Source organism: Oncorhynchus nerka, linkage group LG28 (assembly GCF_034236695.1).
Source record: "Oncorhynchus nerka isolate Pitt River linkage group LG28, Oner_Uvic_2.0, whole genome shotgun sequence".
NCBI lineage: Eukaryota > Metazoa > Chordata > Actinopteri > Salmoniformes > Salmonidae > Oncorhynchus > Oncorhynchus nerka.
Window position 1 is genome coordinate 39,367,863 of NC_088423.1, and position 27,342 is coordinate 39,395,204.

The 27,342-nt window shown below is 42.1% G+C and overlaps 1 protein-coding gene across 1 annotated transcript in view; it reads right to left on the minus strand.

Annotated features, from left to right (window-relative positions):
• Positions 1-6,853: 6,853 nt before the first annotated feature.
• The window catches only part of LOC115113218 (SH3 and PX domain-containing protein 2A-like), a 97,193-nt gene continuing 76,704 nt past the window's right edge, over positions 6,854-27,342 (minus strand). The window contains exons 8-14 of the mRNA XM_029640612.2: positions 24,201-24,314; positions 21,947-22,030; positions 19,886-20,003; positions 19,393-19,754; positions 19,246-19,295; positions 12,829-12,948; positions 6,854-12,194 (exon numbers count right to left, since the gene is read on the minus strand). Of these exons, the coding sequence (XP_029496472.2) occupies positions 10,293-12,194; positions 12,829-12,948; positions 19,246-19,295; positions 19,393-19,754; positions 19,886-20,003; positions 21,947-22,030; positions 24,201-24,314 (2,750 nt within the window). The 3' untranslated portion in view covers positions 6,854-10,292. The remainder of the gene's footprint in view (positions 12,195-12,828; positions 12,949-19,245; positions 19,296-19,392; positions 19,755-19,885; positions 20,004-21,946; positions 22,031-24,200; positions 24,315-27,342) is intronic.

Genomic DNA, 27,342 nt, shown 5'->3' on the forward strand with positions numbered 1-27,342 from the left:
ACTCAATCATAGGACCTACTGAAGAGATTAGTATTCAATAAAGACAAAGGTTGAGACCCAGTCTGCGTCTCTCACATGGGTAGGCAGACCATTCCATAAAAAGTGAGCTCTATAGGAGAAAGCCCTGCCTCCAGCTGTTTGCTTAGATATTCTAGGGACAATTAGGAGGCCTGCGTCTTGTGACCGTAGCGTACGTGTAGGTATGTACGGCAGGACCAAATCGGAAAGATAGGTAGGAGCAAGCCCATGTAATGCTTTGTAGGTTAGCAGTAAAACCTTGAAATCAGCCCTTGCCTTAACAGGAAGCCAGTGTAGAGAGGCTAGCACTGGAGTAATATAATCACATTTTTTGGTTCTAGTCAAGATTCTAGCAGCCGTGTTTAGCACGAACTGAAGTTTATTTAGTGCTTTATCCGGGTAGCCGGAAAGTAGAGCATTGCAGTAGTCTAACCTAGAAGTGTCAAAAGCATGGAATCATTTTTCTGCATCATTTTTGGGCAGAAAGTTTCTGATTTGTGCAATGTTACGTAGATGTCCTTGAAACAGTTTTGATATGTTTGTCAAAAGAGTGGGCAGGGTCCAGAGTAACGCCGAGGTCCTTCACAGTTTTATTTGAGACGACTGTACAACCAGGATTAATTGTCAGATTCAACAGAAGATCTCTTTGTTTCTTTGGACCTAGAACAATCATCTCTGTTTTGTCCGAGTTTAAAAGTAGAACATTTGCTGCCATCCACTTCCTTATGTCTTAAACACAGGCTTCCAGGGAGGGCAATTTTGGGGCTTCACCATGTTTCAGCTGTGTGTAAAGCTGTGTGTCATCCGCATAGCAGTGAAAGTTAATATTATTATGACATCACCAAGAGGTAAAATATATAGGGAAAACAATAGTGGTCCTAAAACAGAGCCTTGAGGAACACCAACATTTACAGTTGATTTGTCAGAGCACAAACCATCCACAGAGACAAACTGATATCTTTCCAGACATATAAGTTCTAAACGAGGCCAGAACTTGTCTGTGTAGACCAATTTGGGTTTCTAATTCTTGCCAAAAGAATGTAGTGATCGACGGTATCAAAGCAGCACTAAGGTCTAGGAGCACGAGGACAGATGCAGAGCCTCGGTCTGACGCCATTAAAAGGTAATTTACCACCTTCACAAGTGCAGTCTCAGTGCTACGATGGGGTCTAAAACAGACTGAAGCGTTTCGTATACATTGTTTGTCTTCAGGAACGCATTGAGTTGCTGCTCAACAACTTTTTCTAACATTTTGGAGAGGAATGGGAGATTCGATATAGACCGATAGTTTTTTTATATTTTCTGGGTCAAGGTTTGGCTTTTTCAAGAGAGGCTTTATTATTGCCACTTTTAGTGAGTTTGGTACACATCCGGTGGATTTAGATCCTTTCATTATGTTCAACATAGGAGGGCCAAGCACAGGAAGCAGCTCTTTCAGTAGTTTAGTTGGAATAGGGTCCAGTATGCATCTTGAAGGTTTAGAGGCCATGATTATTTTCATCAATGTGTCAAGAGATATTGTACTAAAAAACTTGAGTGTCTCCCTTGATCCTAGGTGCTGGCAGAGTTGTGAAGACTCAGGACAACTGAGTTTTGGAGAAATACGCAGATTTAAAGAGGACTCCGTAATTTGCTTTCTAATGATCATGATATTTTCCTCAAAGAAGTTCATGAATGTATCACTACTGAAGTGAAAGCCATCCTCTCTTGGGGAATGCTGTTTTTTAGTTAACTTTGCGACCGTATCAAAAATAAATGTTGGATTGTTCTTATTTTCCTCGATTAAGTTGGAAAAATAGGATGATCGAGCAGCAGTGAGGGCTCTTCGATACAGCATGGTACTGTCTTTCCAAGCTAGTCAGAAGACTTCCAGTTTGGTGTAGCGCCATTTCTGTTCCAATTTTCTGGAAGCTTGCTTCAGAGCTCGGGTATTTTCTGTATACCAGGGAGCTAGTTTCTTATGACAAATGTTTTTTTTGTTTTTAGGGGTGCGACTGCTTCTAGGGTATGACGTAAGGTTAAATTGAGTACCTCGGTTAGGTGGTTAACTGATTTTTGTACTCTGACGTCCTTGGGTAGGAGGAGGGAGTCTGGAAGGGCATCTAGGAATCTTTGGGTTGTCCGAGAATTTATAGCACGACTTGGTTGGGGTCTGAGCAGATTATTTGTTGATATTGCAAACGTAATAAAATGATGGTTCGATAGTCCAGGAATATGAGGAAAAACATTAAGATCCACAACATTTATTCCACAGGACAAAACTACGTCCAGAGTATGACTGTGGCAGTGAGTAGGTCGGGAGACATACTGGACAAAAGCCACTGAGTCGATGATGGCTCCAAAAGCCTTTTGAAGTGGGTCTGTGGACTTTTCCATTTGAATATTAAAGTCACCAAAAATGTGAATATTATCTGCCATGACTACAAGGTCCAATAGGAATTCAGGGATACATTGACGAACGCTGTATATGGCCCAGGAGACTAGTAAACAGTAGCTATAAAAAGTGATTGAGTAGGCTTCATAGATTTTATGACTAGAAGACAAGACATAAACGTAATTTGTTTTGTAAATTGAAATTTTCTATCATAATTGTTAGCAACACCTCCCCCTTTGCGGGATGCGCAGGGGATATGGTCACTAGTGTAACCAGGAGGAGAGGCCTCATTTAACACAGTAAATTCATCAGGCTTAAGCCATGTTTCTGTCAGGCCAATCACATCAAGATTGTGATCAGTGATTCGTTCATTGACTATAACTGCCTTGGAAGTGAGGGATCTAACATTAAGTAGCCCTATTTTGAGATGTGAGATATCACAATCTCTTTCAATAATGGCAGGAATAGAGGAGGTCTTTATTCCAGTGAGATTGCTAAGGCGAACACCGCCATGTTTAGTTTTGCCCAACCTAGGTCAAGGCACAGACTCAATGGGGGTAGCTGAGCTGACTATGCTAGTGGCAGACTCCACTAAGCTGGCCGGCTAGCTAACAGCCTGCTGCCTGGCCTGCACCCTATCTCATTGTGGAGCTATGGGAGTTAGAGCCCTGTCTATGTTTGTAGAAAAGATGAGAGCACCCCTCCAGCTAGGATGGAGTCTGTCACTCCTCAACTGGCCAGGCGTGGTCCTGTTTGTGGGTGAGTCCCAGAAAGAGGGTTCTATTCTATCTTTTGGGAGGGGCAGAACAGTTTCCAACCAACGATTGAGTTGTCAGACTCTGCTGTAGAGCTCATCACTCCCCCTAACTGGGAGGGGGCCAGAGACAATTACTTGATACCGACACATCTTTTTAGCTGATTTACACGCTGAAACTATTTTGCGCTTGGTGACCTCTGACTGTTTCATCCTAACACCGTTGGAGCCGATGTGGATAACAATATCCCTATACTCTCTACACTCGCCAGTTTTAGCTTTAGCCAGCACCATCTTCAGATTAGCCTTACCGTCGGTAGCCCTGCCCCCTGGTAAACAGTGTATGATTGCTGGATGATTTGATTTAAGTCTAATACTGCAGGTAATGGAGTCACCAATGACTAGGGTTTTCAATTTGTCAGAGCTAATGGTGGGAGTCTCCACATGGTTTACTTGGTCTGTGGAGGCATTAGGTATCCTATTAGGTACGATTCTGATAACCTCAGTAAAAATGTTCTCAGTTTACAGCTAGTGATCTGGGGTAAACATATTTTGTAGCGCTAGTTGGCTGCACCTGCGCCAAAACTCCTGTATTTCTTAGCTTGTGTTCAATCTTCTTTTTAAATTGTGAGCCAACATGTTTTCAGCTCTTCTATTTCCATGACTGATCAAAATGTATTTTCTCATGGCTCTCTCTCATCTCTATGCAGCAGACATACTGCAGATTGAGCATCAAGTTTTGAACATTGAAATCGGCTAAACTTATCAGTGTCTTCGGAAAGCATTCAGGCCCCTTGACTTTTTCCACATTTTTTTATGTTACAGACTTATTCTAAAATGTATTAAATAATATTTTGCTTCATCAATCTATACACAATACCCCATAATGCCAATGCCAAAAACTTTTTTTTAATTTTTTATTTTTTTATACAATTTTAGGAAATGTATTAAAATAAAAAAACTGAAATGATATTTACATAAGTATTCAGACCCTTTACTCAGTACTTTGTTGAGGCACCTTTGGTAGTGATTACAGCCTTGAGTCTTCTTGGGTATGACGCTGCAAGCTTGGCACAACTGTATTTGGGGAGTTTATCCCATTCTTCTCTGCAGATCCTCTCAAGCTCTGTCAGGTTGGATGGGAGCATCGCTGCACAACTATTTTCAGGTCTCACCAGAGATGTTTGATCCGGTTCAAGTCCAGGCTCTGGCTGGGCCACTCAAGGACATTCAGAGACTTGTCCCGAAGCCATTCCTGCATTGTCTTGGCTGTGTGCTTAGGGTTATTGTCCTGTTGGAAGGTGAACCTTTGCCCCAGTCTGAGGTCCTGAGCACTCTGGAGCAGGTTTTCCTCAAGGATCTCTCTGTACTTAGCGCCATTCATTTTTCCCACATCATGATGCTGTCAACACCATGCTTCACCGTAGGGATGGTCCCAGGTTTCCTCCAGACATGATGCTTGGAATTCAGGCCAAAAGTTCAATCTTGGTTTCATCAGACCAGCGAATCTTGTTGACTTTTACTGAGGAGTGGCTTCCGTCTGGCCACTCTATCATAAAGGCCTGATTGGTGGAGGGTTGCAGAAATGGTTGTCCTTCTGGAAGGTTCTCCCATCTTCACAGAGGAACTTTGGAGCTCTGTCAGAGTGACCATCGGGTTCTTGGTCACCTCCCTGACTAAGGCCGTTCTCCCCCGATTGCTCAATTTGGCCGGGCAGCCAGCTCAAGGATGAGTCTTGGTGATTCCAAACTTCTTCATTTTTCATTTTTTCTTCATTTTTTTTCCAACACTCTACTCAGCAAACGGGATGCAGTTTATCACAGTGCCATCCGTTTTGTCACTAAAGCACCTTATACCACCCACCACTGCGACTTGTATGCTCTAGTCGGCTGGCCCTCGCTACATATTCGTCGCCAGACCCACTGGCTCCAGGTCATTTACAAGTCCATGCTAGGTAAAGCTCCGCCTTATCTCAGTTCACTGGTCACGATGGCAACACCCATCCGTAGCACGCGCTCCAGCAGGTGTATCTCACTGATCATCCCTAAAGCCAACACCTCATTTGGCCGCCTTTCGTTCCAGTTCTCTGCTGCCTGTGACTGGAACGAATTGCAAAAATCGCTGAAGTTGGAGACTTTTATCTCCCTCACCAACTTCAAACATCTGCTATCTGAGCAGCTAACCGATCGCTGCAGCTGTACATAGTCTATCGGTAAATAGCCCACCCATTTTTACCTACCTCATCCCCATACTGTTTTTATTTATTTACTTTTCTGCTCTTTTGCACACCAATATCTCTACCTGTACATGACCATCTGATCATTTATGACTCCAGTGTTAATCTGCAAAATTGTAATTATTCGCCTACCTCCTCATGCCTTTTGCACACAATGTATATAGACTCCCCTTTTTTTCTCTTTTTTTTCTACTGTGTTATTGACTTGTTAACTGTTTACTCCATGTGTAACTCTGTGTTGTCTGTTCATACTGCTATGCTTTATCTTGGCCAGGTCGCAGTTGCAAATGAGAACTTGTTCTCAACTAGCCTACCTGGTTAAATAAAGGTGAAATAAAAAATTAAAAAATTAAGAAATGGAGCCCACTGTGTTCTTGGGGACATTCAATGCTGCATAAATGTTTAGGTACCCTGCCAAATAATGCCCAATCATTTGAATTTACCACAGGTGGACTCCAATCAAGTTGAAGAAACATCTCAAGGATGATCAATAAAAACAGGATGCACCTGAGCTCAATTTCAAGTCTCATAGCAAAGACTCTGAATACTTATTTAAATAAAGGTATTTCTGCTTAAAATAAAAACATTGGCAAAAATTTCACACAGCCAGGACAAGTCTCTGAATGTCCGTGAGTGGCCCAGACAAGAGCCAGGACTTGAACCGGATCAAAAATCTCTTGAGAGACTTGAAGATAGCTGTGCAGCAACCATCCCCATCCAACCTGAAAGAGCTTGAGAGGATCTTCAGATAAGAATGGTAGAAACTCCCCAAATATAGGTGTACCAAGCATGTAGCGTCATACTCAAGGAGACTCGAGGCTATAATCGCTGCCAAAGGTGCTTCAACAAAGTAGTGAGTAAAAATTCTGAATACTTATGTAAATGTGATTTTAAAAAATGTATTTAATCCATTTTAGAATAAAGCTGTAAGGTAACAAAATATGTAAAAGGGAAGGGGTCTGAACTTTTTGATTGCACTGTATATCTTCAAAACTTGATTGCTGACATTTTGGGACTATATCAACAATGGACTAATGAAACAAATACCAAAATGCTGTTATGTTGGTGCTAGCAGGCAGGTTAGGTTGCGCTAAGTATCAACAGCCAATCCAGTAGGGTCAATACGAAACTATAGTGAGCTTCGGCTGGTCAACAGCAATGCAATATTATGGAGTAAGCAACACAAATTCAGCTCAGAGAGTAATGCACAAGATCAGATTCTTGCAGAAAAATCCACTTAACTACTGAGAATCATAACAGCCTCATTACCTAAAATGAAGACAGCCACTCAATCTGTTGCATCTCTTTTCTTCACTGCTTTGAATAGTATGATGCGTTAACGTTTGAGGCACTTTAGTTTGCATTACCCCCAAGGTGTCTCATACCTTGAAACATACAAGATGAAGAAATTAAAATAATCATAATTCATTCTGTAAAAGAATGACATCTTTAAACGAAATGCACACTGGGGTAATGCAGAAAGTGCATTTATTCACAATTAATTCATTATTATTGTTCACATGTAATCATAAAATGAACGTTCTCTCTGCTGAATAATATAAATAACATTTCTGTAATGTAGCAAGCTCTAAAACTAAAGTTAGATTCCATACTGTCCAGCAGACAATGACAAAGGACACTTGTATGTCAAATAAAACTGGCAGAATAGGATCATTCATTGGAACCATATTTCAGCAGTCTTGAACATCAGCCATAAGAGGGCCAGCTTTATTAAAATAAATTGAGAATTTTGGGCTTGGGCAAGAAAGTATGTAATGTGACCTATCCATAGATAAATCAGTTCTATTCCATTTTATGTAAAACCGGGTAAGATTAACTCAATGTAACTAGATGTTAGTTCAAAATAGGGAATTAATTACTTGAAATACTTCATTTAAAAAGTTATGTAGCTAGAATATATGTTCAAACATAAACATTTATACTACACAGCATTATTAAGAGTACACCTTTTTAAATACTGTATGTGCCTCCTTTTCAAAGGGGCAAGAGTATCAAAGTCTTTCCCGATATGAGTTATGAGTAGCACCAGGTGGGTCATTGTTTTATGCATTTGCACTGCTGCCTGCAAGCCCCTTGTGGTATAAATAAAGGATTTTAAATGTAATCGATTTGTTCCCTCTCAGATAAGATCACAATTTAAAGTTATTGGAATTAGAATTGCTATTCAACACATCGCTGGGGTTTGGTTTTGAAAGCCAATGCAAAGCCTCAATTCCAATATTCAAGTCCAATATTCCTTGCTCTGGTAAATTAAATTAAATAATGGAAGTGCATAAGCAGCTCATCATTTATTTTGTAATTTTTTTTTACAACCTAGCAAACACCTTAAAAGGTAGTTCATTAAAATGTACGGTTTAATAGACGATTCTGAAGAGCGAAAAAAATGTGCTGATTTACCACTCCTTCAAATATACAGTAGGCTGACTTATTTTGTCACAAGACCAGAGCAGAAATACACTTCTAAGGTGGCGAATGATACATACTGTACGTATAAAACATTAGGTAGAGTGTCATCAAGAAAATCATGAAACATTGATAAAGAATTACATTAAAGCTACAGTCCGCAACTTGGGAAGCTGTTTAATGGTTATTTCAATTCTTCATATTTACCCATTGATTCTGGAAGAAAATTCTTATAAATGCCTTCAGCACAACTGTCTGTCTTTGTCATAAACCAAAATTGTCCTAGCCCTATCCCTCAGCTGTTTATTTTTGTTTTTCAAATCTCAGACTGTAGCTTTTAAGAGGTTTCAAATGACTTACATGCTGTAAATGAACTGATAGAACACATTCACAAAGCTCTACAACAATATGCCATACACACATAGCCATATGAAACAATATTACATGAAATATACATTAAGCTTCATAACAAAGTGACTTAAAAACATGCACAAGACATTCTGCAGATGGCATTTAACATATGAGAAGGTGTAGCAACAGACCTTTTAAATACAACATACAAAGCATTTCAAGATAAATGTTTACTTAAACAAAACATTTTAAACATGCAAAAAGCTTTAAAGGTCCAGTGCAGGCAAAAACTACATTTTTCTGTGTTATATATACAATGCATTCGGAAAGTATTCAGACCTCTTGACTTTTTCAACATTTTGTTGCATTATAGCCTTATTCAAAAAAATAAAATCCTTGTCAATCTACAAATTATACCCCATAGTGACAAAGCAAAAAAAGGTTTTAAGATATTTTTGCAAATGTATTAAAAATAAAAAACTGAAATATTACATTTCCATAAGTATTCAGACCCTTTAGTCAGTACTTTGTTGAAAAACCTTTGGCAGGGATTACAGCCTTGAGTCTTCTTGGGTATGAAGCTACAAGCTTGGCACACCTGTATTTGGGGAGTTTGTTCCATTCTTCCCTGCAGATCCTCTTAAACTCTGTCAGGTTGGAAGGGGTGTTTCTGCACAGCTATTTTCAGGTTTCAAGTCCGGGCTCTGGCTGGACCACTCAAGGACATTCAGAGACTTGTCCCGAAGCCACTCCTGCGTTGTCTTGGCTGTGTACTTAGGGTCGCGCTCTGGAGCAGGATTTTATCAAGGATCTCTCTGTACTCTGTCCCAGGTTTCCTACAGACGTGACGCTACGCTTGGCATTCAGGCCAAAGAGTTCAATCTTGGTTTCATCAGACCAGAGAATCTTGTTTCTCATGGTCTGAGAGACATTAAGGTGCATTTTGTTAAATTTCAAGCGGGCTGTCATCTGCATTTTACTGAGAAGTGGCTTCCGTCTGGCCACTCTACCATAAAGGCCTGATTGGTAGAGTGCTGCAGAGATGGTTGTCCTTCTGGAAGTTTCTCCAATCAAGGAACTCCAATCAAGTTGTAGAAACATCTCAAGGTTGATCAAAACAGGAAACAGGATGCAGGTGAGCTTAATTTCGATTCTCATAGCATAGTGTCTGAATTCTTATGTAAATAAGGTTTTAAAACCCTGTTTTTGCTTTGTCGTAATGGGTATTGTGTGTAGATTGCTGAGGATTTCCTCCATTTTAGAATAAGGCTGTAACGTAACAAAATGTGGAAAAGGGGAAGGGGTCTGAATACTTTGCAAATGCACTGTATATATATTTACACACTATGATGTTGGAATAATACTGTGAAATTGTAAAAAAAAATATGATAATGCCCTTTTAGAGTAAAAGCTATTTGAGTAAATTAGTTAATAAACCAATTGCTATTTGCTAACAAGCTATTTTTGTTTATTTTTGACTATTTTAATTGAAAACAATCACAGTAAGCTACTTATTTTTACCCAGAAATGATTTGATATTGATATAAAAAAAGGGCTGCGTTGGACCTTTAAAGAAGAAATCATTAAAAAAAACATTATATGATCAAATATCATTAGAAGTGAATAATTTGTAGCCCATTGGAGAGCATTAAGTAATGTTATCATATCACAAAATCTCACCATGATCAGCCAAAGCTGTCCAAAGCTCTTCCACTGGTGTCCAAATCCCATTATTCTTCCATTTTGGATTAAAAAGCACATTTCATCAAATCAACCACTTTGTTTAATTATTTTGTTAAATATTTGATTGACCTTTTGCTGATTTTAATGCCAAAGGTATTTGTTCCAACCCCCGGCTGTCTGTGAATAGATCAAATCCTGTCAAAAAAGTATACTTTGAAGTATTTTCTTTGTCACTTCAGATTATAATAATAAAATGTCAAGTAATTATATGCAGGATTGGTTGGCCACCCTCAGTTTAGAAAACACAAAGTATACCACTTCAATGATACTATAAATGGTCTCTTCTGATTTCCATCTTTACACTGTAAAAAAACAGTATCTTTCCATGTCCATTTCCACTGTCTTCCATGGTCTCTGACCTGATTGCACATGCACTGAATATTAGTGTGTCACTAGCTCTTCCTTTCCAGGTAATTTGAAGGGACCCAGCCTTTTCGAGGTCGACCTCCGTCCAGGATCTGGCAGTACCACCACCCATTAGGGTTCCTCTCCAGAACCTCCAGAGTCGTTCCTTCGGGGAACCCCATGGTCTCCTCATCACCATGGTAATCCGCTATGGAGACATACACCTCACGGAGGTTGTTGTGGATGAGGTGGGTTTTGGGTTTCACTGTGGAAATAGGTAGACCGTTCCTCTGAGTCCCCCGGCCCAGTGATTCGGAGCTTCCCGTGCCGGGTCTGTTCCGGTTTGACATGTTACCATTCGGCACTGGGCACCGCGGGGTAGTACCAAAGGAAGCGTTGCGGCGCAAGGTGGGACTAGAGCGTGGGTGGTCAGTGGAATTGAGTGACTCACCCCTCCTAAGGGAGCCTACTGGGTTTGGCCCGTCGATGATTGGCTTGGAGATGAAGACCGACTGAGGCCTGACCACCTGCTGCTGTTTCAAAACATTCTTCTGAGAGCCATTGAACAGGCCAAAAGGCTTGGAGGGGATGGGTGGTATGCTCCTCTTTAGGCTCTGGTTGATGTTGTTCAAGGCCTGGACTCTCTGCTCATTCTTCTCCAGGCTGTTGGACTTGCTCAGGCTGCCCAGTTTGGTAGGGGTGCCATCGGACTCTGACCCAGCTTTGTCGTCTAGCTGCCTGACAGGCTCCAGGTAGAAGGTTGGAGCCCAGCCCTCAGTGTCGCCCAAGCGGACATACCACCAGCCGCTCTCCTGCTTCTCCAGCACCTCCACTTCCACCCCGGGAGGGAAGCTTATCTCTGAGTCCTGGACCTTCTCATAGGCCTCTGTGGTGCGGTAGAGACTGCAGCCCTCGTCTGAGTCTCCCCGGCTGCCTTTAGAATAGATGGAGGAGATGTCGGAGGTGCTGTGGGAGGACACAGAGTCCTCAGAGGAGATGACAGAGGCTGTTTCAAAGTCTTCTCCTCTGGAGCCCTTCTTCAGCTGGCCTGTAGGCCTAAGTTGTCTCCGGAGGCTGCCGATGTCCATTTTCTCTGCACTGGAGGCCTTGGCCAGCTGGGGCTTAGGCCTGACCAATGGCTTAGGTTTGGTGGAGGACTTGGTGGAGCCCATCTTGTGCTCCTCTTTGTCCTTCTTGGGCCTGGACTGCTTGGAGAGATCTGGGTTGGACTCTGTAGAGGCAGGTTTGGAGCTGGATGCCCCGGCCTCTGCTTTGGTTTGAGACAGGGACTGGCTGCCGTTCAGCTGGATAGTCTTCCCTTTTCTCCTTGCCCCAAACATGGAGTGAGAGTTTTCAGCTTTGCTAGTCTCCAACGGGGCACTAATCTTCAGGAAGTCTGAGTCGCCACTGGATTGTGTATAAGGCATCTCTCTGAAAGGCATGAAGCAGTCATTCTCATAGATACACTCCTCTCCCTCAGGCTCCTCCTCTTCCTGCCCCACGTCCTCGGACGACTCGCACATCTTGAAGGAGGCGCTATGGAGAGAAGAGGACGGAGATGGCTTGGAGGAAAGGTGAGAGCCCTTCTCTGAGGAGCTATCCTCGTTCTTCCCATCCGCTGAGGACTCATCTGTCCTGAGGAACTCAAACTCTGACTCCAGATCAAACCCAATGGCAGGAATATCATATTCTGGCTCCTCGTACACAGGCCTTCCGGGAGATGCAGGGGACTCTGGAGCCTCGGAACCAGGAATGCTGGTAGGGACAGTCTCCTCAGAGTCCTGCTTCTTGACGGGTGGGGCTGGGGGCGGGACTTTGGGCCGGCTCAGAGTGCTGGTTCTGCGGTTTAGGTTGGGCTTCTTTCGTTTGTCGATGTAGGAGCAGGGAGCCCAGCCCTCTTTCTCACCAATCTGGATATACCACCAGCCACCAGAGTTCTTCTCGATCACCTACAAAACAGAACAGAGAGAATTCATTGGTAAGAATAGGCATCATCAGGCCTCCCGGGTGGCGCAGTGGTTAAAGGTGCTGTACTGCAGCGCCAGCTGTGCCATCAGAGACTCTGGGTTCGCGCCCAGGCTCTGTTGTAACCGGCCGCGATCGGGAGGTCCGTGGGGCGACGCACAATTGGCTTAGCGTCGTCCGGGTTAGGGAGGGCTTGGCCGGTAGGGATGTCCTTGTCTCATCGCGTACCAGCGACTCCTGTGGCGGGCCGGGCGCAGTGGGCGCTAACCAAGGTTGCCAGGTGCACAGTGTTTCCTCCGACACATTGGTGTGGCTGGCTTCCGGATTGGATGCGCGCTGTGTTAAGAAGCAGTGCGGCTTGGTTGGGTTGTGTATCGGACGACGAATGACTTTCAACCTTCGTCTCTTCCGAGCCCGTACGGGAGTTGTATTGATGAGACAAGATAGTAGCTACTAAAACAATTGGATACCACGAAATTGGGGAGAAAAAGGGGTAAAATAAAAAATGAAAAAAGTATCTGCAGTATCTGTCAATTTCAAGAATTTAACTGAACAAGGTCAAAAACAATAACACATTGGACATGCATGCACTCCAAAGTATACATAAAAGAAGCTTACATCTGCTTTCTGCCCTCCATTAAAACTGATGCCATCTGAAATGACGGACTGGAACTCTGCAATGGTGTAGTACTCTGCTTCAACAGTAGGGGGCTCTGGTGGCGAGGGTAAATTGAATCCCTGAGTGGAAAAAATGTTACAGCATTATGTGAATTGCACAGCTGATACTGTTAAAAGGAATAGAGTTCAACTTCCAATTTAAAATAACGATCCTGTTAGATGTCGATTTCCCCCTAAATAGACATACCCAAAAGCAATTATTTATCATGAGAAGGCCATAAAGAATAACTAGTAACGCTGCAAGAAAGATTACAATCTCATCATTCTTGTAAATGTTTTTATAAATTGCTTTTTAGGACAAAAGCACAAGTACATAGTAAAAATATGATCAAAATATTAAAACATGAAATTGAGGATAGGTCTTGAAATGACTCAATAGGAATTGGACTAGGTCAACAAAAGTTGAGGAATAGGCCTTGAAATGACTCAAATACTTTCTAAATATACGTAGTGTTAAAAATCCTCTCCCCCTGAGTATAGAGTTGCTTACATTTACTGAAAGTCTGCTGCAGTGGGAAGGATGCTCTCCCTCTCTGCCTTGGAGGAGTGAAGTGTCTGTTTACAGGTTACACCTCTGACCTTTCATGGGACCCTTGACCCGGCACACCTTGACCCTGAGCCAATAGGAACTTTAGGCCGGAACTGATGTAAGGGCGGTAGGTTGCCTACCGATTAAAATCATTGGGCCAGTAACCGAAAGGTCGCTGGTTCGAATTCCAGAGCCGACAAGGTGAAAAATATGTCAATGTGCCTTTGAGCAAGGCACTTAACCCTAATTGCTCCTGTAAATCGCTCTGGATAAGAGCATCTGCTAAACACACAAAAAAAGTTTTTAAAAATGATAAGAATCAGGCCCATCCCGGGGTCAAAAGTCAGTTTCATTTTTCCAGTGAAAGGAGTAGGCTACTCTACCACAACTGGATATTTCTATCGGCTCTTTTCTGCAAAGGATTCTAAACTCTGAACCTCCCTGGTGTGATCTGAATGCGTCGATGATGAGTAAGTGATTCTCTTCACCCACCAGGTCATGTACATAATGTTGTTGAGGGTAATTCGCTTTTTACAATGGTGTTAAATGGCTAATACTTTGTATTTATACTTTACATTTTATTATTGTTATTTAAATGGTAAAGTGTTTACATTGTTCTTCTGTGTGGTTTGTAGGTTATTAGAGAATTTCGGCAATAGCCATGCCAAAGGATGTGGACACCCCTTCAAATAGTGGATTCACCTATTACAGCCACACCAGTAGCTGACAGGTGTATAAAACCGAGCACACAGCCATACAATCTCTATAGACAAACATTGGCAGTAGAATGGCCTTACTGAAGAGCTCAGTGACTTTCAACGTGGCACCGTCATACTGTAGGATGCCACCTTTCCAACAAGTCTGTTCGTCAGATTTCTGCCCTGCTAGAGCTGCCCCGGTCAACTGGAAGTGCTGTTATTGTGAAGTGGAAACAACAGCTCAGCCGTGAAGTGGTAGGCCACACAAGCTCACAGAACGGGGCCGCCAGGTGCTAAAGCGTGTAGGGCATAAAAATAATCTGTCCTCAGTTGCAACACTCACTACCGAGTTCCAAACTGCCTCTGGAAGAAATGTCAGCACAATAACTGTACGTTGGGAGCTTCAAGAAATGGGTTTCCATGGCCGAGCAGCCGCACACAAGCCTAAGATTAACATGCGCAATGCCAAGAGATGAGGCTGGAGTGGTGTAAAGCTCGCCACAATTGGACTCTGGAGCAGTGGAAACACGTGCTCTGGAATGATGAATCAAGCTTCACCATCTGGCGGTCCGACAGACAAATCTGGGTTTGGCGGATGCCAGGAGAACAATACCTGCCCGAATGCATAGTGCCAACTGTAAAGTTTGTTGGAGGAGGAATAATGGTCTGGGGATGTTTTTCATGGTTCTGGCTAGGCACCTTTGTTTCAGTGAAGGGAAATCTTAACGCTACAGCACGATATGCTAGATAATTCTGTGCTTCCAACTTTGTGGCAACAGTTTGGGGAAGGCCCTTTCCTGTTTCAGCATGACAATGCCCCCGTGCACAGAGCGAGGTTAATACAGAAATGGGTTGTGGAGATCGGTGTGGAAGAACTTGATTGGCCTGCACAGAGCCCTGGAATCAACCGCATGAATTGGAAGACTGTAGCTCCATCAATGTCAGCATCACTTAAAATCCCCCGTATATTTTTTTGCAAATATATATAAACATATACACATATACATACATAAATAATATTTTTTACATTAGTTATCTTGTTGTTATTAGTTGTTATTATTCCCAACCTTCAGCTTCATTCGACCCCTCCCATCTATCTTTTAACCTCTTAAGTCGACCCTCTACTTTTTTGAACATTCTGTTAAAAATCGCGCAACATTTCAGCGCCCTGCTACTCATGCCAGGAATATAGTATATGCATTTGCTTAGTCTGTGTGGATAGAAAACACTCAGACGTTTATAAAACTGGTTAAATCACTGCTGTGGCTTTACCAGAACGGCATTTACATCGAAAAGCACAGGAAAAACTGATCACTGAAAATGGGAAAATATATCCATGCGCTACTTGAACCCATTGATAAAGGTGAACCTTTAGGTTGCAGTACCTACAGCTTCCACACGGTGTCTAGAGTCTTGTCATTTCCCTTCGAGGTTTTTCTTGGTCAAACACATGCAGGGCACCGTATCTCCTCAGGTCTAGGACCGGATATTTTCGTTGAGTTTCTAGCCGGACATTTTTCCAGACGGACAGCTAATGATCTTTACATCGCCTCCTGATGAATTTTATCGCTTATTAACGTTTAAGTGCTTATTAAGTGCTTTGTGAAAGTTTATCGTCGACTTTTTGAATTTAAAAAAATGACGTTACGTTTTGAAACTATGTTTTTTTCGTTTATCACACAGTCTACATATAACGATATCTAGGCTTTATATGGACCGATTTAATCGAAATAAAGACCCAAATAGTGTTTATGGGACATCTAGGAGTGCCAACAAAGAAGATGGTGAAAGGTAATGAATGTTTTCTATTTTATTGTGCGGTTTGTGTAACGCCGAAATGCTAATTATTTTGTTTACGTCCCCTGCGGGTCTTTTGGGGTGTTACATGCTATCAGATAATAGCTTCTCATGCTTTCGCCGAAAAGCATTTTAAAAATCTGACTTGTTGCCTGGATTCACAACGAGTGTAGCTTTAATTCGATACCCTGCATGTGTATTTTAATGAACTTTTGAGTTTTAACTAATACTATTAGCATTTAGCGTAGCGCATTTGCATTTCCAGAGCTCTAGTTGGGACGCAAGCGTCCCGAGTAGAAGCAAGAGGTTAACACCATCCATATTGGATTCATACTGTGCTGTGATGTTTCACAAAAGTTCTGAACCTTTCTATTCTCATATTTTTTTACAGATTGTAAATAAATAAAAAATATACACTTTTGCTAAAAGTATTATATTATTGATCGATTGACTATGACTTTTCAGATCACCCAGTAGTGCTATCTGCAGAGTTAGCTCCAGGTAAATGTTGCAATTCTTCAGCCATTCCTACATCTATGACCAAAAACAAGCTACATATGGACAGTAAAAAATGGTTGATTCTGTCTCTTCACAGCAAAATCTGCAGAGCTGGGAAGATTGTATCCCCCATATATATAACATTCTACTGGTTGCAATAATTTTGTATAATAATTCAAAATGAACAATTGTAAGATTTCAATCTGATGTCGTTTTGTGTACCAGTTCATAAACACGTACCATGGAATCCGTACGTCGAAAATCTCTTCGTAGCTATTTTGCAATCTATATGGCACAACTGTCAATTTGTTGGTCCTTAAATGAAACTTCTATACTTTTTTATTTATCACAATTTTCTTTAACCAATTATGGTCTTTAATGCAGGGCCGATAGACAAGTTCCCTACTTTTTCTCCCTTCCCTAAGTTTGGGTAGAGGAGACATTTCCATACATTTAAGTTAGCCTTTAAAGTCTAATGCTTCAATATGTAATCATTTCTGCCCTCCGAATTCATATTCATTATATAAATAGGCCCATTTAATTTGAACTGTTCGCTAGGTGTAGGCAAGACCATAAGCAAATAGGTAAACTGGGATATGACTAAAGAGTTAATCAGGGTGATTTTTCCACAAATAGACAGGCATTTTCCTTTCCATCGTAGCAAGATATTATCTATTTTTGCTAACTTTCTATTAAAATATATTGGAGGGAGATCATTTATTTATTTGGGGATATGTATACCGAGCATGTCTACTTCACCATTAGACCATTTAATTGGTAAACTACACGGTAATGTAAAATATGTATTTTTAGTTATCCAATACATCATTTAGTACATGATCATAATTTGGTTGTAATCCAGAGAGGTTAGAAAAAGTATCTAAATCCTCTATGAGGCTGTGGAGGGATTCTAATTGTGGATTTAAAAGAAACCATGAATGATCAGCGTACAATGACACTTTTGTGTTTAAACCCTGGATTTCTAACCCCTTGATATTATTGTTGGATCTGATTTTAATAGCTAACCTTTGGAGGGCATAATAAATACATATGCCGATAGTGGACAACCTTGTTTTACTCCTCAACAGTTTCAAACTTTCAGAAGTAGCCATTATTGTCACGACTTCTGCCGAAGTCGGTTCCTCTCCTTGTTCGGGCGGTGTTCGGCGGTCGACGTAACCGGTCTTCTAGCCATCGTCGATCCATTTTTCCATTTGTTTTGGCTTGTTTTCACACTCACCTGGTTTCAATTCCCTAATTACATGTTGTATATGTTCCCTCTGTTTCCCCCATGTCCTTGTTGGGAATTGTTTATTGTAAGTATGTGTGCATTGTGTGACTGGTGCGATACGGGTTTGGTGCCCATGTGTTTGTTGTTTTTTGTATGCCGGTAGTTATGTTTATTAAACGGCTCTGGCTATTTACCAAGTTCTGCTCTCCTGCGTTTGACTTCCCTTCCACCAGTTACACACCCCTTACAATTTTTTACTGTTTTACACCGTGGATTATTATACATGATTTTAACCCATTATATAAGAGATTCTCCAAAATTGAAATGTTCCAGGCATTTATATATAAACTGCAGTCGTACTTTCTCTAAAGCCTTTTCAAAGTCAGCTATGAATAGCAGGCCTGGTTTCCCAGATTTTTCAAAGTGTTCTATTGTTTCCAGTACTTGTCTTATATTATCTCCAATTTATCGTCCATGTAAAAAACCTGTCTGATTAGAATTCATATCCGACAATACCTTTTTAATTCTATGCGCTATACATTTTGCTAGAATTTTGGCATCACAACACTGAAATGTAAGAGCGTCAGACCTTCTTGTTGAGTGTCCAATAATCTAGCATTTACATAGTAGTGGTTAAAACATGCTAATAACTCCTGCACTTGTTTGTTTAGTTGAGGTCATGTGCAAATTCCCTTAGAATGGGCCCCTATGGCCTAAAATGGTGGTTGTCTAACAGCCTGGCTGTTATTTTACTGTTACTGCTGCTATTGTTGCTGGGGTTTATAGCCATTAACATTGCACTCTATGAACAATTTATATAATGTTTACTGCTATTTATAAGTTATTATTGCTGGTTTATAGTTATTACCTTTGCACTTCATAAGACAATTATACACTGTTTACCACTGTTAGCTAATTTCTAAGGCTAATGATGCGCTATCATTACTTAATGCTAATTGCTTGATTAGTACTGCTAGTCATTTGCCATTACTGCTAAGCTATGCTACTCTGTTACTATTACCTGCTCCCTCATGCTAATTGATTTATGCTATTTCACGTTAGGCTATGCTGCTACATCCTACTTTGTACTAGTGCTAAACCCTTGCTGCTAGTTGTTATTGTCATTATGTTACTGTATAATATGCCATATTTCTGCTTATGTCATTATTACTCATCATCTGCTATTACACCTTAAACCTTTTAACACATATTTCCCGTTTCTTTGCATTTCTCAGTATACCATTCATTCAACTACACCATAAAGCTGTGTGTGTCTGAGGCAATAAAAGGGTTGAACTTGAGTCCATGTCCTGATTGTCACTGTGCCTCTAACCGGGTACCCAGAGTGATTGTCCCTTATCTAAACCGGCACCTTCATTTTTCGAAGTCCATCACCAGTTGGTGGCGCTGTTTTTCATATAGTAACAATCAAATTATAAATAACTAACTATAAGATTCCACCTTCCTCATAACTGTAAAATGGATGTGATCATATTTAGTGAGAGTACAAAATTGGCATAATTTTCTGTACAGGAAAATTATGATCGCCCCCTAATTAGGGGACTTTACATCTATAGAGGATTTATGATTTGTTTCATACTGACCAGAGTTGCATCTCTGCGAGGAGGTGGCTTTTGTCTGAGGATTGGGGAGCCTAGAGAGAACAAAATTTGATAGATATAACATTTTGTGAGTGTATTAGTTTAACAAACCGTTATAACTTTCAATTCAGTCTCTGAATGACAACTCACCGATCTCTATTCTGTGAGGAGCGATGCGGGCTATGACTGGAGAGGCTGATTCTACTTTGCCCTTAACATCCACCAGTGCGGCACCAGGGCTGAAGTCCGAGCTAGAGCATGGTATGGGCAGGCTGATCTGCCTCTTGACCAGGGAGGGGGTGGTTAGGGGGTTGTCCTCTGGCTGGCCGTCTGTCTGCACGTCCTTCTCACTCAGGGCCTTCTTGTTCAGCAGGTTGCTGATCTCCATGATGTTGCTGATTATCTCCACCGGGCCAGTCAAAGGGGTCTTCTTATTACTACTACGGGGAGAGAAGTCCTCCATCACCTTCTTCAGGTAGGAGGCCGGGGCCCAGCCCTCCTTATCCTGGTACCTGGGGAGAGGAAGAGAGAATGGAAGGAAAGGGGAGAGAGGGGTGGTCATGAGTGAGAATAACCATAATTGAGAGACAGTATAAACAGGCAACAGTTTATATTGAGGTTGGAGCACAAATCATGGCCTTACCTGATGAACCACCAACCCTCCAGGTTCTTCTGGATGACCTCCACGATGACTCCTTTCTCAAAGGCGATCTCATCCTTTCCCTCGCTGGTGTATGGCTGCACCGTCATATACTTCTCCTCTGTCGGGCCACAGAGAGGACGTGGGAACACAGAGACTCACGTCAGTTTCAAATGTCCTATACTGCTTCAAAAACAAAACATTACTCAAACAAATGAAAAATATGTCAACGTTTTATAGGAGGAACTGTAACGATTGTAGAAACACCTCTGCGTGAGTGAAAGTAAATAAACACATACTGCATATAGGCTTGAAGTATAGAATTCTGTGGACTTGATGACATTTCTGTGTGTAGTTCTGATGTGATTGATTCTGTCAGATCCACAACGATATCCAGCATTTTACCATCAAAGGCTTTAAATAATCGGGGAAACTCTAATTAACAATATGATGTCCCTCACTTCATACTGTAAATGTCTTCCTGCAGGAACTGATAATTACATTGCCTTTATGTCATGATTGCTAATTACAAAGTGTAAATATGGGACAAAATAAACTCAAACACTGATCTCTTGAAATGGTGAAAACAGTTCTAATGACAGAGTGGACTAATGGTTTGGTAGCGGTCAGCCTCTGTAAACTTAGCAGATGATGGAGAACACAGATGCCATGTTGATTTGTAATTTCCCAAAAGGCCAGAGTACTTCCTGTCATTAAAGACCAGAGGTCTCATCTCATCACACCGTAAAACACAGACAGGCGGAGGGAACATAGCCCAATGGTGTAGAGAGGAGATGTCCTAATTGCATGCTAAGACTGGAATGACTGGATTCCTATCGGATATCTAATAACTCTCTCCTTTCCTCAACTCCTGTTGAGTCTCAATCAGGGATTTATAAGGACTGAATAAGGATACAGTAAAAATGTATTTTATTTGCAAAGAAATAGGACGATGTAGGGCCTTGTAAATAAAACCGAAAAGGCCACTTCCTGAATGCTTTGTTTTCCTCTGCACTGACTTATGGGACTTCCAGTCTCTCTGTTTAAGGCTGGTAGGGCACTCCCTACAGGGGCCTACAGTCGGGGGGAACCTATGAATAAGATATTATGTTAACCACAACATGCATCGCCTGCATAACTTTTATAAACAATTTTCCTGCAGTCAGCGCTATTTCTGCTTTTTTTCCCCACAGGCAAGATTTAGTTCTTGCAGTTGAAAAAGTTATTTTTACTCCAGAGGCTGGTCGTTTTTTTGCGCGCTGTGGACACCGTTGCCAAGCACAAACCTTGGGCTGGACTCAAATAGCCTATCCTCACTCCGCTGTCAGCAATCCAACCCGCATCCCTTGTCAAAAAACCTGTCTCGAGGCAAGTGTAATGTGTGCAAGCACAAACACTTTCACTCTTACTCCAACAGATGAATACAATTCTCCATTAGCCTGATCCATCGGTAGACCTGCTTGCTCTAAACACCTCTAGTTGATAAACGTCTGGCTTTTTAGCTCTTTTGAAAAGTACATAGAGTATATGTACATGTTTAATTTGGCTCGTAACAAAGCCAACTAAAGTGGCAAAATATTGAATGCGGCCTACCAACCTTTAGATTGTTGTGATTCTATAGCTGTAATTCAGAAAAGATTGGAGTTGCACATAGCCGTTAATTAAAATAAACCGCTTACATGACACAATCTCTTCCAACACTACCGCATTCAAGTGCAGAAACCGAGTAACAACAAGATGGTCAATGTTTTCCGTTGTTTATCTTCTAGCAAAAGGTCAAACCTGCAACTGCTGAAAACCACCATTGTGGATGTAAAAACCAATTTAGCATTGTAATGACATGTCTGGACTGTTAATTACCTGGTTTAGAACGATGTTAGTGGTTATTGGGTGTGGATCATGATGGTGTAGAAGACAGTATACAACACAAACCAAGACATTAGGCATCAGGTATGAAAGATAAGACAGGACAAGGTACAGTGGGTTCAGGAAAATGGGACATCAGAGAATAGAAGGATGAGCAGTGAAGGAGGAGGAGGAGTTTGGCGCCCTGTCTCTGATCACCTCGGCTCTGCTGCCTGCTGACCATTCCCCCGAGGGTCCATCTCCGGTCCAGCCTCTTCAGATGGGCCTTACGGTGCTTAGTGACTGACCCACGCACATGGTGACGAGACACATACACACACACAAATTGGCAGATAAACAGAAAAGACACACTGTACAAACAACATGGAATCAACTAAAGGACCGACTTGAGTTACTTACATGGCGAACATGGAAACAACAACACCACATTACATTAGAAGGACTGGTGGATAAAGCGGGTGAATGCACGTTATACAGGAAATTATACAGTAAACAATAGACAGATTCTCTGTGGCTTGTAATTACTGTGGTTATTAGCATGGTTTTCCCATCCTGTCCTGCACGAGCATCTGGGGCACACATTGCTGCTTGGGAATACCATCCAATTAATAGACCAGCTGAATTCCTTTGGCAGCAGCTCTATGCCAGGTCTATAATTGTTGATTGTTTTTGTTAGTTAAATGCAGGAGATGGGAATGATCTTTTGTCACATGCCAACACTATAAACGGCAGGGCTTGTAAAAATATCTAATTCAAAAAAAGCTTCCCATCACTAAAACCAGAGCACTAATCACGAAGATGAACAGGCAGTTCAGACTTCAGGGCACATGTACATTTATTGAAAAAAAGGAAATAAAAGAAGTCCCTGTTCAAAAATATACAACAACTGACCCACATACTCCTCCAGAACACTAATGTCAAAAAATCATATCCATTATGATAACCATTATATTGAAAATGATGACCATTATATTGGATGAGTCAATCTAAGGCCTATTATAGGTATTACAGAACTCATGAAAATAAAAACAAATGATGAAATATGACCACCCTAAGTAGGAACATGTCCAAGTGTTATTCATTAATGTGACAGTCTTCCCAATGAGGGACAGATTCACCATTAGACTGCCATAGCCTCCTAACATCAACATCTTCAGCTAAAGCCATATTCAACACAGCAAAAAAAAGAAACGTCCCTTTTTCAGGACCCTGTCTTTCAAAGATAATTCGTAAAAATCCAAAGAACTTCACAGATCTTCATTGTAAAGGGTTTAAACACTATTTCCCATGCTTGTTCAATGAACCATAAACAATTAATGAACATGCACCTGTGGAACAGTCGTTAAGACACTAACAGCTTACAGACAGTAGGCTATTAAGGTCACAGTTATGAAAATGTAGGACACCAAAGAGGCCTTTCTACTGACTCTGAAAAACACCAAAAGATGTCCAGGGTCCCTGCTCATCTGCGTGAACGTGCCTCAGGCATGCTGCAAAGAGGCATGATGACTGCAGATGTGGCCAGGGCAATAAATTGCAATGTCCGTACTGTAAGATGCCTAAGACAGAGCTACAGAGAGACAGGACGGACAGCTGATCGTCCTCGCAGTGGCAGACCACGTGTAACAACATCTGCGCAGGATCAGTACATCCGAACATCACACCTGCGGGACGGGTACAGGATGGCAACAACAACTGTCCGAGTTACACCAGGAACGCACAATCCCTCCATCAGTGCTCAGACTGTCTGCAATAGGCTGACGCAGATTTGTAGGTTTTAATGCAGAATATAGCAGCATTCAACCATTGCACAGACAGAGCAACATTCATCAATATCTTCTAGTTTTGTTTCATAATCAGTCTGTATAAACTGACATGATTTATCTCAGGGCCCGGAATAATTATCTTCAGACATGACTTGGCTAGTGACTGACTCACATAAACAAACTCCTCACAGCTCAATCCCTACAGTGAACCAAACATGCACCTCTTTCATTCGTTTACCATCCTAAACTCCAAGGAGGTAACCTCGTTTTAGTATTGCATTGAATTTCTACACTGATACTGTAGAGTACAGTACGTCACTCAGTGCACCTCAACCCGGAGTTGTGGCTTAGGCCCTGACACTCCTTCTCCAGGGTATTTATTCAGGGCTGACTCTGGAGCTTGTTCAGGGGTGTTTATAGTGGCAGCAGCACAAAGAAGGTTGTTCACACTGGGGGAACGTCGTTGGTGGGTCAGGGGTGGTAGTCAGACTACTGTACCCATCTAGAGATGGGGGTAGTGGGGGTACAGCGGTCGTGGAGGTTGCGGGATATTGCACATCCACAAATTTCACCCAGTTGCTGGAAGTGACAAATGCTAACGTGGTCTGTTTTGTGGTGCAGCTTGTACACTGTATTCTGGATGTTGAGGTTTTCTTCCTGAATTCACAGCGGTGTGGAGCTCTTACCTTCCCTGGACTTGGAGGCGCCCATCTCCAGGTCATCTCGTGTGTTGCTGTGGGTATTCAGATATGTGGCAGGGACCCAGCCCTGCTCCTCCGCTGTACTGACAAACCACCAGCCTGGGGGCACAGAGAGAGGGATGTCAATTGAGATTTTGTGGGGTGCTTGTCGACTAGGACAGCATCTTTCAGTATGGTTTATAATCTTATAAATGACTTTAGAGAAGTGTTCCTCCTCCATTTCAGGAATAATGTTTGTTCTAGTTAATAGACCCTGATTCAAAAATGTTCCTTGGATGACTGGGGTGGTTGAAAGACTAATGGATATAGAGAAAACATGAACTATTCTCTATCACCGACAGGTTCTCTAATCAAAATCAAATAAAATCTAATGTTATTAGTCACATGCTTTGTAAACAAAAGGTGTAGACTAACAGTGAAATGCTTACTAATGGGCCCTTCGCAACAATGCAGAGAGAAAATATAAATAATAGAACAATTATAACATGTGGATATAATAATAATAACGCAAGGGTTATAAATATGTCATGTGTGGAGCATTTCATAAAGAAAACAGTATAGGCCTAATATAGAGTAGTTAACTTAATAAAAATGTATACAAAATAAAAAGGCAATTTCCCCCCTCGCCTTTCCGTCGGCTCACTCTCACTCCAGTTACTACTTAAATCAGATGCACGAGTAGACGTACATAATTACACATGTCTATATCCATGAATTCATCAGACTCTAGGTAAGTAAGTAGGCGTAGGTAAGGTGGTTGTTATCAGCTTTGTACAAGCAACTGTCTCGTGAGCGCTGAGCCAAAGGGAGCAGTTGCTAGGATATTCACACACAGAGCGGCTGTATCGCATTAGTGGAAACCACGACTGTTCTCAAGGCATAACTGCCGGTTTTGACTTGCATAAGTGACTTTTCACAGCAGGTTAGGACAATTAACGTATCAGGTTAGGATAATTAGGTTAAGGTTAGGAAAAGGGTTAGGGGTTAGCTAAAATAGTCCCTGATGCGACTCGAACATCTAGCTACAACCTAGCTTGCCCTGCGAACAGTCTTGGTTTCCACTAATGCGATGGTGCCACAGAGCGGGGACAGACAGACGAGCAGCTAACAGAGGAAGTTATTTATGATTTCTGCGCTTAAAAGTTAGAACGGGAAGGGAGTGATTTTATTGAGATGGGACAGGAAATTTACAGGGTTATATAAATGTTGCGGGATCGGGACAGCACAGGAAACAAATTGACAGGACAAGAGGGGACAGGAATGACTTTTCACTCCTGTGTCAATCTCTAGTATACACTACCCTCTATTACGCCTTACGGTCGTCTGCCAAGCAGTTGCCATACCAAGAGGTGATGCAACCAGTCAACATTGGTGCAGCTGTAGAAACTTTTGAGGATCTGAGGACCCATGCCAAACCTTTTCAGCCTCTTGAGAGGGAAGAGGCATTGTGGTGCATTCTTCACAACTGTGTTGGTGTGTGTGGACCATGAACATTTCTTAGTGATGTGGACACAGAGGAACTTGAAGCTCTCAAACCGCTCCACTACAGCCCATTAATGTGGATGGGGGAATATTCGGCCCTCCATCTCTTGAAGTCCACAATCAGCTCCTTTGTCTTGCTGACGTTCAGGGAGACGTTGTTGTTCTAGCACCACACTTCCAGCACACTGCCAGGACCACACTGACTTCCTCCCTATAGACTGTCTTATCGTCTGTGATCAGGCTAACCACTGTGGTGTCATCAGCAAACTTAATGATGGTGTGTGAGTCAAGCGAGGCCACACAGACGTAGGTGAACAGGGAGTGCAGGAGGAGACTAAGCATGCCACTGAGGGGCCGCCGGGTTGAGGGTCAGAGTGGTGGATGTGTTGTTGCCTACCCTCACCACCTGGGGGCGGTCAGTCAGAAAGTCTAGGATCCAGTTGAAATGGGAGGTGTTCAGTCCCAGGGTCCTGAGCTTAGTGAGCTTGGAGGCCAACGGTGTTGAATGCTGAGCTGTCTGTCCCCGCTGGTGCTGAACAGCGTTCCTCTTGTACAGGTGGAAGAGGGCAGTGTGAAATGTAATATAGATTGTGTCACATGTGGATCTGTTGGGGCAGAATGTGAATTGGATTGGGTCCAGGGTGTCTGGAATGATTTTGTTGATGTGAGCCATGACCAGCTTTTGAAAGCATTTCATGGCTCCAGATGTGAGTGCTACGGCGTGATAGTCATTTAGACAGGTTAACTTCGCATTCTTGGGCACAGGGACTATAGAGGTCTGCTTCAAACATGTAGGTATTACAGATTTGGTCAGGGATAGGTTGAAAATGTCAGTGAAGACACTTGCCAACTTGAGTACGCATCCTGGTAAACCATCTGGCCCTGCGGCCTTGTGAATGTTAACCTGTTTAAAGGTCTTGGTTCAGTGTTGCTTGCCTCGAAGCAAGCGTAGAAGGAATTTAGCTCATCTGGCAGGCTCGCGTCACTGGGCAGCTTGCGGATGGGTTTCCCTTTGTAACCTGTGATAGTGTGCAAGCCCTGCCACATTCGACAAGCATCAGAGCTGGTGTAGTAGGATTCAATCCTGTATTGAGGTTTTGACTGTTTGATGGCTCGTCAGAGATCGTAGCGAGATTTCTTTTAAGCATCCGGATTAGTTTCACGCTCCTTGAAAGCTGCAGCTCTAGCCTTTAGCTCAGTGCGAATGTTGCTTATAATCCATGGCTTCTGGTTGGCATATGTATGTATGGTCACTGTGGGGACGACATCATCGATGCACGTATTAATGAAGAAGGTGACTGATGTTCTAAACTTGTAAATGTCATCGGATAAATCCCAGAACATATTCCAATCTGTGCTAGCGAAACAGTCCTGCAGCTTCATCAGACCCCTTCCTTATTGAACGCGTCACTGGTACTTTCTGTTTAAGTATTTTCTTGTAAGCAGGAATCAGGAGGATAGAATTATGGTCAGATTTGTCAAATGGAGGGCGAGGGATAGCTTTGTATGCATTTCTGTGTGTGGAGTTAAGGTGACTTTTTTCACCTCTCTTTCCACAGTTGACATACTGATAAAAAATGAGGTAAGACGGATTTCAGTTTCCCTGCATTGAAAACACTGGCCACTAGAAGCACTGCCTCTGGAA